Source organism: Protopterus annectens, chromosome 3.part0 (assembly GCF_019279795.1).
Source record: "Protopterus annectens isolate FY-2018-M chromosome 3.part0, PAN1.0, whole genome shotgun sequence".
Lineage (NCBI taxonomy): Eukaryota > Metazoa > Chordata > Ceratodontiformes > Protopteridae > Protopterus > Protopterus annectens.
In genome coordinates, this window is record NC_056731.1 from 1,917,733,916 (window position 1) to 1,917,750,861 (window position 16,946).

At 39.3% G+C, this 16,946-nt stretch overlaps 1 protein-coding gene across 1 annotated transcript in view; it reads right to left on the minus strand.

Annotated features, from left to right (window-relative positions):
* Positions 1–16,946, minus strand: part of NBEAL2 (neurobeachin like 2) — a 3,059,867-nt gene that overhangs the window by 617,580 nt on the left and 2,425,341 nt on the right. Inside the window, exon 36 of the mRNA XM_044066003.1 lies at positions 5,080–5,237. Coding sequence (XP_043921938.1) covers positions 5,080–5,237 — 158 coding nt within the window. The remainder of the gene's footprint in view (positions 1–5,079; positions 5,238–16,946) is intronic.

Consider the following 16,946-nt stretch of genomic DNA (forward strand, 5'->3'; position numbering starts at 1 on the left):
GCCTACCTTGATTTGGTCAAGGCATTTGATACCACCCCCCCATACCAGCATAAAACATAAAAATGACCAGTGATGTCTGCAAGGCTCAGTTCTAGGAACACATTTGTTAAGTTATTTACTTCTGTGACCTAAACACTAAAAATCAAGATTTCTGTATAAATAAGTTTGCAGATGATTGCAAAATGGGAGTCATGGTGAAATCCCCCACTGACACAGAAGCTCTCTAGCATGAACTTATTAATGTCTGGTGTGTTGAAAATGGTCTTAAATAAATGCTAAAAAAAGCATCATCATTGCATTTGGAAGATGAAAAAAGATTGGGAAAAGGATGTTAAGGACGGAGCTGCCAGGTAAGAGGAAAGGAGGAAGGCCTAAGATAAGGTTTATGGATGTGGTGAAAGAGGACATGCAGGTGGTTGGTGTGACAGAGCAAGATGCAGAGGACAGAAAGAAATGGAAAAGATGATCCGCTGTGGCGACCCCTAACGGGAACAGCCGAAAGAGAAGAAGATTGCATTTGGAAGACAAACCATTCTCCAGCATCATTTAGTATTGACAATACACCATCTTCAAAGTGAACAAGTAGTTACAGACCTGGGGACCAGGATTGATCATTCCTTCTCCACTGATCACCATATAGTAACAGTTGTCAGAAAACCCTTCTACTTGGTATAGTTGACCACCAAGGGAATGTGATCCCAATCTAAAGATATTATTGTACGTCTGTATTCACTACTGAGCAGACATCACCTTTTCACTTTTTTTTGGGATGTACCTCACCAGATATATCAAACAGCTGGAAAGACCAAAGAGGTCCCTAACAAAAATGATTACAGGCTTAAAATTCTTAAGCTACCAGAAAAGACTAGAAGCACTGTCCCTCTTTTTGGCATCTTAAAAGCTCCTCAAAGGAAATCTATGCCTAGCAATCAATAACCCAGTTGTCCAGGATCTTTTTGTACCTTCACAAATCAAAGAGTGCTACAAATACCAACAAGGAAATTAACCCTGCTTCAGCAGATCAATAAAACAAGGTTGAGAGAAGGATTCATTATTCGGCATCTCCATCACCTCAGAAATAGACTCCCTCTACAGCAAAAGTAGTGTGATACACTAACTTCCTTGAAATGGAACTTGGATAATTGTATGGGTACTATTTATTTATTTCAGTTTGATTACCGGGGAAGTCCACTGGGCCACAAAGTACCCATTTTCAGTGGAGGCCCGGGGAGAAAAGCTCCAAAGTCAGTACAATCAATTAAATGTCCAAACAGTAAGAATACATAATAAGAACAAACAGTAAGAATACATAATAATAACAGTGCAAAATAACAAGAACATACATTTTTTTTTTTTTTTTAGATAATTTGCAATATTGTCTTCTTTACAGTCAACTGGGAGTAGGCTAAATCATTTTTGGGAATTAGAAATGAAGTCTGAGAGTAGATTTGTGAAGGGGTAAAGAGGGGCTTAGTGTAGAAAATCTGTATGATTTATATAGGGTGAAAGCAGGAACATATCCATTTGGAGGAAAGGTGTGAGTAGAGTTGGGTCTTGAAGTGATCTGTATTAGCTATAGTCCTCAGTGATGGAGGGAGAGTTTTCCATTTTTTGCCTAGAGAGAAGGATAGTAGTAGCTTGCCAGCGGAATGTTTAGGTCTGTGAATGGAGATTAGGTTTTGGTGTTCTGATCTCAAAGATCGGTTAGGGATGTAAGGGGGAAGGATGTTGGATAAAGCTGGGCATTTTTCTGGATAGAATATTAGTTTGTGAGCGGTTGTTAGTTGAAGATAGTCAAGGTGGTTAGGGAGTTCTAACCAGTTCAGAGATTGAAGGGTAAGGCAGTGGTGGGTTGAGGTTTTGGATTTAATGGCAAATTTAGAGATCTTGTTATAGCAAGCTTCAAGTTTAGAGGGGAGGGAAGCAGACAGATTAGTTAGAAGAGGGGCACCATAAAGGAGAGAGGGAAGGAGGTAGGTGGTTGCTAAGGTGTGCCTCGAGGAGTTTGAAAGAAATAGATTATTCCTGTAGAGCATGCCTAAATTTTGGTGTTTTTTTTATGTTTTGTTGTATGTGGAGATCGAATTTGAGGTGTTCATCAATGATAATGCCAAGGAGTTTAGCAGAGGGGACCACTTCTATAAGAGTGTTGGTTTGGCTTAGGATGTTTAAAGTGGTTTTGTCAAATGAAGAAGTCTTGGTAGGGGGGAAAATTAGTATTTTAGATTTATTGGAGTTGAGGGAGACATGTTTTTTGTGCATCCAGTTTTCTGTCGTGGAAAATGCTATTTGAGTTTTGGACAAAAGTTCAGAGAAGTTTTGGGCAGCACAGACTAAGGTAGAGTCATCAGCGTACCGGTCGGAGTAGGTAAGAAGGAAGAGGTAGAGTCCTTCCACCTGACAGCCTGAGATCTGTCAGAAAGGTAACTGGAGAACCAGGAAAGAGTATTAGGGGAGAGATTAAGGTTGGAGAGATGAGAGAGAAGGTGTGTGTGGGATATGGTGTCAAAGGCTTTAGAAAGATCTAACAGAACAGTGGATACAAGAAGACCAGAATCTCAGGCTTGATTAACAGTTTCTAAGAAGGAGAGTAGGGCAGTTGTGGTGCTGTGGCCAGGGCAGAAACCGTGTTGGGTGGGAGTAAGTAGCTGATTCAGAGTTAAGTAGGGTAAAAGTTGGTGGTGAACACATTTTTCTAGAATTTTAGATATTGGAGAGAGAAGGGCTATAGGGCGGAAGTTAGAAATGGAGGTGTTTTTACCTCCTTTGTGAAGTGGAAGAATGTAGGCAGAACACCAGAGTTTGGGTACGTATGACTCTTAAGGATCGGTTGATCAGGATGCTAATTGGGAGGGCAATACCTTCGGCTGCGCATTTGAGGAAGGAGGGGGGAATGTTGTCAGGGGCATTTGAGCATGGCTTTAGTTTGGATAGCAACTTTTTTATAAACATTGTGGAAACTGGTTTGAGCTGGAACATAGAGGGGCTGTTATTAGGAGAGTTTAGGAAGTTGGATGGATTATTGTTAGGAAATGTTTTGGTTAGCTTAGTTATAGAATCTGTAAAGAAAGTGTTGAAGTGAGAGCTCAGTTCCTTGTCAGCTAAAGTAGGGTCAGGGCAGGGGTTACTTTTTGATCCAGGATGGAGAAGGGAGTTAACAGATTTCCAGAATTGTTTTGGGTTGTTATTATTATTGGACTGAAGTTTATTGTAGTAGTTTTTTTTGTCCATGGAAATCAATTTTTTTACTTGGTTTCAGAGTTGGGTATATTGGAGCATAGTAGAAGGCAGTTTACTTTTCTGATAAAGTTTCCAGGATTTGTCTCGGAGATGCATGGTATGTTTAGTCTCTTTGGTTAGCCACGGAGCAGAATTGGCTTTGATTCGTTTGTTTCTTAGGGGGGCTAGGGAGTTAAGAGTCTTTAGGAAGAAAGAGTTAAAATGTTCAACAGCGTTGTCAAGGGGGAGAGTGGTAAGGAATTGCCAGTTGATTTGTTTGAAAATGTTAGAGAAGTATGTGGCGTTGAAGTTGTTAAGGTTGCGAGTTTGGATGTAATTATGTTTGAATTGTGAGGGGTTAGCAGAGCGATGAATGAAGGCAGGGAGATGGTCACTAAAGGAGTCAGGGATAGTGCCAGAGAGAGAGATTTTGTTTGGATGGGAGACTAAAATCCAATCTATTATGGATCCTGGGGGGTGGATCTTGTTAGGTCAGGTTGTAGAGTGGATTACTTGGGAGAAGTTGAAGAGACTGATGGCTTGGGAGGGGGAAGGAGTGGTGATTTTGTTCCTGTCAATGTTGACGTCACCTAGAATAAAGGTTTCATATTTTATTTCAGATGAGGCCCAGTGGAGAATATTCTCAAGAGTGGAGATGTTGTCACCTGGGGAGATGTATAAGGAAATGAAGCAGATATGTTTGTGTTTATTGAGTCGGAGAACAGTTGCGGTTAATTCAGTATTTTTAAACTGAGGGGTTGGGATATGAAGGGGGATTAAGGAGAGATGGTTAGAGAAGATTATGGCAGATCCTCCACCTTTTTTGTTTAATCGGTCACTCCTGAGGATGTTGAAGCCAGGAGGAAGGATTTCTGAATCAGAGATATGAGGTTTTAGCCAGGTTTCGGAGATGGCTAATAAATTCACCATGGCCTTGATCAGTCTAGCTCTGGTTGAGAGGGAAGACACATTCTAGAGTGTGAACCTGCAATCCATAAGGTGACAAGACTCAGAAGCCCTCATCTTCCTATGACTCCTATGATAGTCCCTTAATGATTATCTGTGCTAAGTAGAAGGATTTCCTGACAACTGGTGTCACACAATCATAAAAAAATAGGGAGCTATCAATCCAAGTTATAAGGGCCTTTACTACTGTTCATTTTGTAATGGTGTACTGGCAATGCAGTATGCGGAGGGGAATGGTTGTCTACCAAATGCAATGATACTGCATTTTTAGCACTTAGTTTTAGCATATTTTCACCATATCAAGAATTTACAAGACAGAGTTCTTGTCACAGGGTTCAGGTATTAAAGTGGGATTTAAAAACAACTCCCAGTTTGCAATCATCTACTAACATAGTAATTCAGAGCTCTTGACCCTCTGCCTGGAGACCAGAACAGTAAATGCTGAAAATGAGGGGTCTCAAAATTGAGCCCTGAGAGACTCCACTGTTAATTTTCATTATTTCTGATAAGGCACTGTGACTTGTACTGTATGGGTTCTGTCTTTCAGCCAGTTTGCTATTTGTCTTACCACTTAAGGACCATTTTTCTCACTTTTCAGTGTAAATAGTAATGTAAACCATGGGTCAATAAACAACTCCAAAAAGAAACCATTATTCTAAGTGTTACTAACAGTACTACTTACTGGTCACTGCAAATCAAACGTCCATGACAAAACTCTTCATCTTCAAATAGTACCTGTTACTCTTGAAAGCAGACATTAAAGTCTGACTTAAGCTCTTCAGTACTTCTCATTTTATACATTACTGAAATCTCCCATTATAATGCAATTTTACTCCCTTTAATGGAAATATTCCTTATGCATTATGATGCAAATACAGTGTCTATATGACTCACCCCATTCTGTCTCCTCTTTTTCACTACTGAGGTCATAGAAATAGATGTGCTGAGTTGTAACTTCCAGACGACCTTGTATGACAGCCACAATAGTGATGAGCTCGCATTCTTCCACAATAACTAATTTTTCCTTCTGGTTCTGCTCTTCAGGCTCAACTCTGAAACACAGTAACAATATTAAATTAATCAGATGTTTGAAAAGGAAAAATGGCATGACAGTTTTTGGGTTGTTCACTATGACATTTTACATACAGCAATACAGCTGATTAGAATACATCTGATTAAAATATAGTTCAGTAATTTACCTGGGTACGTTGAAACTTAAAAAGCTGTAACATATTTTTCTTGTTTTCAAAAGCTGTGTCCAATCAAGTAATCTCTCAGATATTTATGTTTAAGACTGCATTACAGCTTGGATTGGGAATTTGTACTTTTCCCAGTGTAGTGCAGTCTCAGAGCTGGTACGGTTAAGCTGCTGGCAGACTTTGGACTTGCCACCCTGCAAAAATATTTAAGTCTTTAGATTTTTTTTTTTGAATGAATGAATGAATGTGTGGTCGAAAATTTGACAGTCTGACCACTTAACATACACTTCTATAACTATTTTTATATTTATTGACTTAGCTTCTTTTTTGTTTATCATGAATTCTACTTTACTTGTGGTACTTGCTTTAAGTGCCTGATTACTTAACTGTGCTTCTCATCAACTGTCTGTATACCTACTTCTTTTACATTTATGCATTTGTCCTTCCTTCGGTCTGAAAAGGGTCTAATATCAACCCAAAAAGGAATGAGGATATTTCTAGAAGGGAAGTGAATAATATTATAACTGCGCTGACTGGTGTGCTTACCTGAAAATGAATGCTGCTACTGAAGTAAATTTTAATGTCTGTATACCTTCCAGATAATTACATTCTTCTGAAGGCTATAACTGGAACCCAAATCTGCAGGGACATGGAAGGAAGGTACACAGCTGCTAGTTAGGGGAAGCTTCCAAGGACTGAGGTACCAAACCTGCTTTGTGGTCTAAATGTAAACAAGTCCAATGTCATTCATACAATGAATCAATCTGGATGACCTCCAGTGCTTCCACATATTAAGAAAACAGTTTGTTTGTTTGTGTCTTTTGGCTTTTCCCGGTTAGAGGTCGCCACAGCGGAATGCCGGTCTGCTAATGATTGGTAGTGGATTTTTACATACCGGGTTACCAGCCCTGACGCACAACCTTCAATGAAGGCATGCTCCATTCATGTATGCCTCCACACAGAAGACGCTCTAGCTGAGAATCGAACGGGACAACATCTTGCTATGAGGTGACAACGCTACCGCAGCACCACCACCGCAGTCAAGAAAACAGTGCTAAACTTAAATCTACAGACACACCTGTGTTGAATTTTCTTGATACAGAGACGTCATTCATTTATCTGTTTCATCAAACAGTTGAAAGAACCAGTGTCTAACAAAGCTACAGATTCACCAAGTTACAAGCCTGATTTAGGATACTAAGAAAAGCAACAGTCTAAAGTACACTTGTAGGATAAGTAATTCTACAGAGTTCTGTTTTGAGTCAATATTTTGGTCAAAAAACAAGCTGGGTATCAGACAGGATACTGTGTTACCTCTGGTAAGAAGACAACATTCTTTGAGTTATCTTGTATTATTTGTTAAATAAGTCCTTTGCAAACCATTTTCAGCCAGGACCTGAACCATAACCAGCAAAGGTAAACACAATATTAATAAATGGTTTATCTATTTTTTTCTTAATGCAGGTTTCTCTTAAGAAGTTCAGTTGGCTCAGCAACATAATCAGCTGTCAAAGAAACCTAGATGACAAGCATCTCCTAGGATAGAACCTTTCAGACTGCCAATAACCAATATTTTTTTTTACAACTTACTACTACTTAAAATATTTTTATTAAAATAAATGCAAAAAAAAGGGAGACAAGAATAGAAAAAAAAAGTGTATAGGAGCTCTAGTCAGGCATATCTGAAACATTGTTGCGACACTGATCATCAGAAAGGAACTGGCGTGGCTATTAATATGCTGAATATATAAAGGATCAGTCATAAACTTATGGCAAATATTAAAGACAACATGCATTATACACAAGTGTAAAAATACAGCCCAAGTCTAAGCCAACCCTTTGCTTAACACAATGACTTTTGTCCTTGCCAGTGCCATTTCCCTAATATAAATCTGCAGTAAGAGGGTGGACCAATCCTGCATTCCAGGGGATCCATACTCTTACTTCTTCTGGTAATAGACTTATGTACATCAACCAAGAGGGCTTAAAATAGCCTGGCCTGTGAATATGGAAAACAGTCAAGGAAAGGTATATAAAAAATCCAAAATTCAGTTCTGAAGCAGTATTTAAGATAAACCTTAATCCCTACTGAAGTATTCTACAGTGAATAAAGCTCATGGAAGGTAACTAATATGTGTATGGTCAATCCACTACACTATCTGAGGGGCATCTCTACCACTAATCAGAATATCCTAGTCAATCTATGCAGAGTATAAAAATAGAAACAAGTAATGCATCAAGCACATAAATGCAACTTAGATCATGTAGTAAGTGTGGCTGCCAAGCACAATAAAAAGCCCCTTTCTACCCAACATGGTTCTACGCCAACCCGGTATCAACCTTGAGCCATAAGAGTACTGGAATTTTATGAAATGTACAGCCTATGGATGAAGGAGAATGAAGATGGACTGCTTCACATCATCATTCATTAGTAACCCTGACCAAATGTCCTTAATAAGGGATTTATCACTGGCAGGCCTGACATTTAATGTGGCATGGGTATGGCATTTATTTGTACTATTATTGGAGCTGAGTAGTACTCAACCTTAGAATGCTGACTAACCTCTCCAGCTGTTAGTTCATGTATCATAACAGCTATGGATAACACTTCTGTGAAGTTTGATGTTTATCACTGGTTTTACGTCCTCGCAGAAATTTCTACAGCTCTTATGAGAGGGATTATGTCTCAGAAGAAAATCTGATTTGCCCTCACTGGTCTTGGAGACGCATATGTTCCTTAGCATCATGAAACTCTGTAAAATTCAGTGTGCTGTTTCTTATCCCTTTACAACATGGATACTCATATTTCACAAGTAGGCCATGACTGAGTTACCTTCTGATCTGCTGATTAATCCTTGGAAGGAACTACTGAAGTATTCTACCCCCACTCCTAAAGGCGGTGCTGGTGGTTAATCTATTTACATGAGCTGCCCTAGCACCTCTCACAGAAGATTCAGGCTTCCTCCCCACTTCCTGCCATGTAGTCTTGGTATGCTGATGTGTATTTGTGAGTGCAAATTCACAGCAAAGGAAGAAGAATGTTTATTGAGCATTTACTTATGTATTTATTTACCTTGTTGACAAGATTCCAAGGTAGTATTTACACTGACGAAGTAAAATCTGGCCAGAGCACGGGGGGAATTTCCCTTTTTTCTATGAATGACAAAGCATCTTTTACATCCACCTGAGTTGCCACTAGTGCATATACACAGGACCTCAGTTTATCATGTTATGCGAAGGATGGCACACTCAGGAGTTCCGCATCCTCTCCTAATGCTGCACTGCAGTGTCACTACTGAAAAATGAATTAAAACATCTGATGTGAGAATAAAGCCCACAGTCTTCTGATCTTCCTGCAAATTACCTACATTAAAGGCAAGTATACTACTTGTTGAGCTACTGACACAGACCAAACGTTCATAACAAGGAATAGATCTGGCACAATACCATCTACAAAGATATAACCATTTGAATGAGTCAGAATCCAGTTCATTGTGAGCTGTTCATATTTTTTCTGTACTGCAGTTTTCTACACTTACGACCATGTGCTGAAAATCTTCCCTGAAATTTCAGTTTTCACGATGTCATAAATCCAGTCAGTTGTGTACTCTAATGAAACTGACATATACTCAGGCTGGAAATAAGCAAGTACAGTTCAGCTGTTTGTTAACTCCAGCTTTAGCAGCTGAAGTTAGTGTTCCATCTCTTTTTGTTAAAGCAGCTAAAGATAAGCTGACAAAATCAAATACATCACAGACAAAAAAATGCAAAATTAAAGTCCCTTTTACACATTATGGTAAGATAAGAGACACTAGAGACAGACAAACAGATTTCATGATCATCCATCAGTGCTAATACAGCTGGATTGTATAAATTGCCCCAGGCATGAAATTCTAAGCATTATTCATAACGCAACCCACTTTGTTCTCTGACCTCTACTTGCTGCCAATATTTATATTTGTCTTGTCCAGACGAATAAAAGTCTGTTGAAATCTGCGTCTATGGACTATGCCTCTGGTGATTAAATACGCAGTGATAAATTTAGGTATGAACACATCACAACAGATATATAGTACACTCTAAATGGGGATTATTTAGATATGAAAATCAAAAAGAGCTAAATTAGTATAATGGGTGGATCAGTGAAGACCACCCGGAACAAATAAATATAATCAATTGCTACTTTACTTATCTAGCAGTTTTAATGATTATAGAACTTAGTTTCTCTGGCTTCCTTAATGTACTTACAATTTAAATATTTATTTACTAACTGCATAGTTTTAAATTTTCTGCATTATATTTGAATTCTTTGTATCAACTCTTGCTTCATTTTGGCTCAAGTCAAGACTGAAAAGGGTCCGTGGACCAAGTCCAACCTACCTGGTTAATAAATGTAAATAAATACTCAATAAAACAGACAAAAAGTACAGTTTTAGGTAGCACTTTTTCAAAAGGCAAAGCTAGCAACAGAAACAAGCAGGGTTGCAGGAGGAGAAAGGGACTAATAAGAGTGAGGTGTTCAAGGAGTAAGTAAAACTGTGCAGTTGAGGGTTCTGTGAAGAAAGGGAAGGAAAAAAAAAAACAAGCAGAAGGTTTGGAATACTAGTGGAAGAGGAGGATAAGCAACTTCAGATGATGGCAGGTAAACCCAGGGCCTGGCATAAATGGTAATATTACAACAGGCAATACACAATTGTGTGCAGAGCTCATTGTAAATGGAGCACCTATATTGAGCCAGAAGATATAGCAAACCTCCAGGCTGATAAATTCAGCTCCAACTTTACTCCTCTCTCTCCCCCTCAACCTTCCCTCAGGAAATATCAAAAAAATATAACTCCCCCTACTATCACTGGGAACAGGTCCTTAATGCTCTCTCTAAGACCAAGAACACTGCATCAACGGGCCCAGACAATATCCCAGGATGCCTTCTAAATAGCATGAAACATGACCTATCAGGGCCTCTGGAATTACTATTTAACTGTAGCCTCCAAACAGGCTTCGTGCCTCATGAATGGAGAAATGCAACAGTCATCCCTCTGCACAAAGGTGGGCCTTCTACAGACCCTGGAAACTACAGACCCATAAGTCTCACCAGTCTTATATGTAAAGCCATGGAAAGAATGATCATGGAGATGATCAATAGAGATACTGCAAACCTCCAGACACTGGACCCAACCCAGTTTGGTTTTGTCAAGGGCAGATCATGTCTACTCATAATGGTAGACTTCTTTGAGAAGGTCACAAAGCAATGGATGAGGGAAAAATCATTCACACTGCCTACCTTGACTTGGCCAAGGCATCTGACACAATACCCCACTCGGGCATTGTTGACAAACTCAAGAGGTTTGGTACAAATCTGTATGTCACCTGGTGGATAGTCAACTAGCTCACAGACAGGACCCAGGAAGTTAAAATTGGGGAATCCACCTCTACAAAGAGGCCAGTCACAAGCGGAGTCCCTCAGGGACCAGTCCTTGGACAGCTCCTTTTTGGCATTTGCTTCACAGAAGTCAAGGTGAATGTCAGTGGTCTCTGGCTGACAAAATGTGCAGATGACTGCAAATTAGGAGCTGTCATTGAATCTCACCCTGACACAAATGTTCTCCAGGAGCGGCTGACACAGGGAAACAACTGGTGTCAGAGCCATGGACTAAAACTAAATGCCAAGAAATGCATAATAGTATCCTTTGGGAAGTCATTCATCCCTAGTAACTAGCATATTGACAACACACCCCTTAGAGTTGACCCAGTAAGTCAGGGACTTAGGGACACACATAGATAGTAATCTAGCCTTTGATCATCACATGTCTACAGTGGTGAGGAAATCATTCTATGTTGCGCAACGTATAAACAAAGGTATGGCATCTAAGTCCAAGTAAGTCATTGTTTCACTGTATTCGGCATTTATCAGACCTATCATTGAGTACAGTGCCCCCTTTGGTATGTACCTACCCAGGCATATCCAACAACTGAACGTCAACAGAGGTTCCTCACTAAAAGAATACAGGGCATAAGTAATATGTCCTATGCAGACCACCTCAAGGCTCTATCCCTGTATTCTGCCTCATACAGGCTTTTGAGGGGAGATCTATGCCTGGCATACAGGGCATTGTCAGACCCCACTCTGATGAACCTCCTGCATTTCCACAAAAGTCCAAGGAAGTCATTGTTCCACTGTTCGGCATTCATCAGACCTATCATTGAGTACAATGCTCCCTTTGCTATGTACCTAAACAGGCATATCCAACAACTGAACGTCCACAGAGGTTCCTCACTAAAAGAATACAGGGCATAAGTAATATGTCCTATGCAGACCGCCTCAAGGCTCTATCCCTGTATTCTGTCTCCTACAGGCTATTGAGAGGAGATCTATGCCTGGCATACGGGGCATTGTCAGACCCCACTCTGATGAACCTCCTGCATTTCCACAAAAGAAACAGCACCAGAATTACCCTTCTAAACACGTAAACCTTGACTGTGATATAAATGGGACCTGCTGGAGAGACAGGTATGTATCCCAGAAACTACCCCGTCTATGGAACAGGCTCCCCATCCATGTAAAGCAGAGTTCCTCCCTAACCCAATTCAAGTCCAACTTGGACAACTGGATGGGAAACCGGAAATTCATCCCTGGTTTGGTACATATGTCTCTAATGGACCCAGATAACCTGTAAATGGTTAATCTCCCAGGCCCATGTTTACACTTATCAAAGGTATCAGAACTTGTCAGAGATTTGGGATGCATGGCTAGGCTTAAAAAGGCCCTTAGCCTAGTAAACACCTACGAACCTAATAGGAAGGAAGTGTGAAGCCAGTATCTGGGAAGAATCAGTGAATGGAATAAAGGAAAACAGGAAAATACTGAAGGACATCACAGCAAGAACAGAGAAGGAAGACATTAGAGAAAGGGCATGCAACAGGCTAAGATGAGGTTAAAGGGCCATATCATTAATGGAGACAGGATTTAAGTATACCACATCTACACCCTAACCATAGAATAACTTGGGACAAACTCAATTACACATGTAAGATATGCTAAAAAGTCTTGCAAATTATAAATTGAATCAGGTACATAAATAATATAAGGTATTGCTCTTTTAAATGGTTGCAACATTGTTGCCAGGGTGTTTTATGATGTGATTGGCCAAAGGATTGCCAAATTTGTTTTTGACTGGATGAGTGATATATGAATACTAGTATATAAATGATATTTAGGGCTTATTTAAATGTCTGAAGAAGCAGTTTATGAATTCTGTGAAAGCACTAACATTTTTCAATAAATTCAAGGTGGTTTTACTTCCTGTCTGCATTGCTGTTGGTTCAATATATGTGTTATTAGAGTAAAGGGGTGTTTGAATTATAAGCTTTGTACTCAGGAGAGTGCAATGCAATTGTGTGTATTGTTTGCTTTGCTAAGTTTATGGCAAATCAGACAATTTGTTGTAGCAATTGGTGAGTTTAAGGAGATTTTTTAAACACCTTACGACATAGGCAAATATACATTATCAGAAAAGAAAAAAACATATTAACATTTTTACCATTCGCATACATTATACATCACATATATTTTCTTTCTTTGTAATTATTATTAGTCCAACATCACATAAATTGAAGAATTCCTGCCTTCCCTTAGACCTTACTCCTCCTCCACCTGAATATTATTCTGCATGTATCTGCTCTGATAGTTTTTATTTGAACCTAGAACAGAAAAGGGATAATTAGTATGGCACATAAAATACTAGATGGTAACTATAGGAATCAATCAGAGGTTTGAAAAGCCTGAGAAGATATATTGGATAAGCAATTCACAAGGAAACAATGGCAGAACATATGTATGTCTCCCAAAAATGCAACAAAGTCTAGAAGATTTTGAATTTTTGCTCCAAAGTATTTGCATAGGTATTTTTATACTCCAAGCAGACTCCAAAAATAAATTTTCCTCAGATAAATGTCAAATGTTGGAGGTTTGATGGGAAAGAAAGCAGTAACTCTGAATAAATGTTTTCGGAGCATAATGAGTTGGCAGATTTTAAAAATTCCCTACAGAGTACTCTTGCCAGAAATATTAGATGAGCAAATGTGTGTGACTAGGGAATAGATTTTTTGAGCAGGGTTTACCAGATATGAACTGCCTAGTGATAAGTAAGGCCTTGTTATGTTTAATTCTGCTGGCTGTTAAAAATGCAATTAGCAGAAAATGGAAATCAAGTCTAAAACAACTGTATTTAAAGTAGTGAATATTGTAAGAGATAAAAGAATTGGAAGGGGGATTTTTAGAAAAGGGTATGAGCAAATTACATAGAAAAAATGGAAAATGTGGGAACAATACATGCAGAATGTTTTGAAGGGAGAATGAGGGTAAAGGTAAGGCAAGAAGTAAACAAATTATGCAATGCTGGATTGATGACTGTATAAAAGAATGTGTGTGATATATAATGTTTGTAATTGTGAACATGTTAACATTGTCTTTTATATAAATGTATGTTTGCAGGTCTAAGTGACAATTCAACAAATGTGTTTTTAAAAAAAGTAAACTCATATACAACTTTAGGCATAAAAGGATTCATTCTCAAAGAAATTCTGTCTCTGTAAAATGATACAGGATTGACTCGCCATAACACTTTGCAACTCAGATACTCTTGTTGCAGATAGGCTGATATGCTGAAAAGGCCAATAAACAAACCCTAACCCTCTTGGAATCTCAGCTTGTGTAAGAGATCTCTCGTCCAACTGAGATATTCCTGAAACTCTGAAAAAGACTATGCAAAGACAAGTCATCTAAATATGGAAAAATGTGGATACCCTGTGGCCTGCAATGAGCTATAACAAGAACTAAAAACTTTGTGAACACTCTTGGTACAGTGGACAATCTAAAGGTTAACGCAGAGAACTGATAATATGAACCAGACATAAAAAACCTTACAAAATGCCTGAAGTCTGGATGAGTAACAAAGTGATAATAAGCATATTTTAAATCCAGTGTTACCAGGAAACTTGAATGAAGAAGTTATAGTAACAGATTGTGAAATGGAAGCATTTTGAACTTGGGAACCATCACAAACAGGGTTGTGGAAAGAAAGATCCAGAACAGGTCTCCAAGCATTTTCTTTCTCTTTGGCACTACAACATCCTTAAATAAAAACTTTTCCCACATGAGAAGAAGGAACTGGTTCTATCACTCCCTAGGAGAGCATGAATACCTCTCAAGCATACCAAATTCCTAAGTAAATGCCGGTTTTGAGGGCAAAATATTAGGGTGCCATGGTTTCCCGCATGGCCCCTTTAATTTCCGAATTTCCTGGCTTTTTTAATTTTTTTTTTTTTAGTTATCACCTGCAGGGCTCAATGACATCAGCTTCACGAGAGACAGACAGACCTTTAGGCAAAAGAAAATACTATGGTGGCTGTTTTACTTAATTTAATTCCTTCCTACCTGGTACCAGTATTGCTGCTGCTGTATTTTACATTGGTAACTAGTTCTGGTAGGTGATATATATGTATTCCTGCCTGGTGCTGTATTTGATAAGCTTGCATTTATTGCTCACTCCCAAGTCTGGTATGTTTTGCTTAATTTAATTCCATTACCCGGTATGTGCTGCTGTATTTTGCATTACTAATGCACTGTTTTATTTACTACGGCGGCATTTGACAAGTTTGCAATTGCATTTATTGCTCACTTGCAAGTCCGGTATGTTGTACTTTACATTAGCAGCTGGCAACTGTTTCAAGTTTGCATTTATCTCTCGTAAGTTGATTTACTGCTTTTAATTTCTGCTTGATGACAAGTTTAGTCACTCACAAGTTTGCATTTATTGCTCACTCACAAGCCGGTATTGATTTACTAGTATGGCAGCTTTAGTAATGTGCTGTTTGACTGCATTTATTGCTCACTCGCAAGTACATTATGTCATGTTTCAATTTAACCCCTGCCTGGTATGTGCTGCTGCATTGCTCAGTCCGGTATGCTATGTTTCAATTTAATTCCTGCCTGGTATGTGCTGCTGTATTTTACATTGGCAGCAGTTTCAAGTTTGCATTTATCATAGGTTGGTACTAGGCTATTGGCCCTAGGGCCTATACAAGCATAGCCATAATAATTGTCTGGCTATTTCTTCCCACAAAATTTACTTCCCTGGACCCCTGTCTAGCAGAGCGACTGACGTGATCCCCGGAGTGAATTTCCTATCTCCCATCCAATTGTCAAGGTTCCTTTTGAAGAGGGTCAATGAGGCACTCTGCTTGACATGTATGGGCAGTCTATTCCAGAGTCTGGGGAGTCTCTGGGTCAGGAACCTATCTCTCCAGCATGTTTTGTTCATTGTGCTGACAAGGTTTAGATCCCTGGAGCGTGTGGCTCTGAGGGATTGGGATTTCTTTAAGTGTAGCAAGTCCAACAGCTCTGGGTTTGACATGGCCTTGTATGTTATGCAGAGATTGCCTCTGAGTAGATGATATGCGACAGAGTATAGCTAGAGTTTTTTTAGATGGTCAGCATAGAGCATCTGCTTTAGGTCTGTGATTCTTTTAGTGAGGTATTTCTGCGGCCATTCCAGTTGTTGCAGATGTCTTGAGAGGTACACACCAAATGGGGCGTTGTATTCTATAATGGGTCTAATAAGGGACGAGTACAGTGAGACAATGCCCTCCTTTTTTTCTGGATGAAAAGCCCTTAGTGATAAGGTGTGCCACACAGAAGGATTTCCTGACTGTTGTGGAGATGTGGTTATCGAAGGTGAGACCAATGCGTCCCCAAGTCTCTTATCACACTTTCGGTGTTTAGTGTACTGCCACCTATGTGGTAATTCACAGGTACATGTTTTTTCCCCAAAGGGGATAACTATACATTTCTTGGCATTGAGCTTCAGCCCATGGCTCTGGCACCAATCATCTGTTTCTGTAAGGCCCTTTTGTAGAATATCCACATCATAAGGGGATTCAATAACAGCTCCCAGTTTGCAGTCATCTGCGAACTTTATTAGCCAGAGTCCCTTAGTGTTGGGCTGTATTCCTCACCTCGCAGTTTCAAGTTTGCATTTACCGCTAAGGCCTGTTTTGCTTTAATTTAATTGCTGCCCGATATGTGCAGCTATATTTTACACTGGCAGCAGTTTCAAGTTTGCATTTATTTATCGCAGTTTCAAGTTTGCATTTTATCGCTCGTAAGTAAGGCTATTTTGTTTTAACTGAATTCATTTATTTATTGCGGTTAAGTAAGGCTGGCTGTTTTGCTTTAATTGAAAACCTGCCTGCCTGGTGACAATGGCCATTTCACATTTGCTCTCAAGTATGTTTTTCCTCCTCGTAAGTTAATGTATTTGCTTCTTGTTCAAGGTAGCAAACACAGTCACTTCAAGAGAGGTGTGCTTTTGCTTAACTTTGAGAGAACACAGACGGACACTGAGAGAACACAGACAGACACTTTGAGGTGAGTGTGTGTGTGTGTGTGTGTGTGTGTGTGTGTGTGTGTGTGTGTGTGTGTGTGTGTATGTAAAATGCGACAGTTATGTATAACTGGTAGGTAGACTCAAACCCTGTACCTTAAGTAAAAGTAGCAAGAATTCT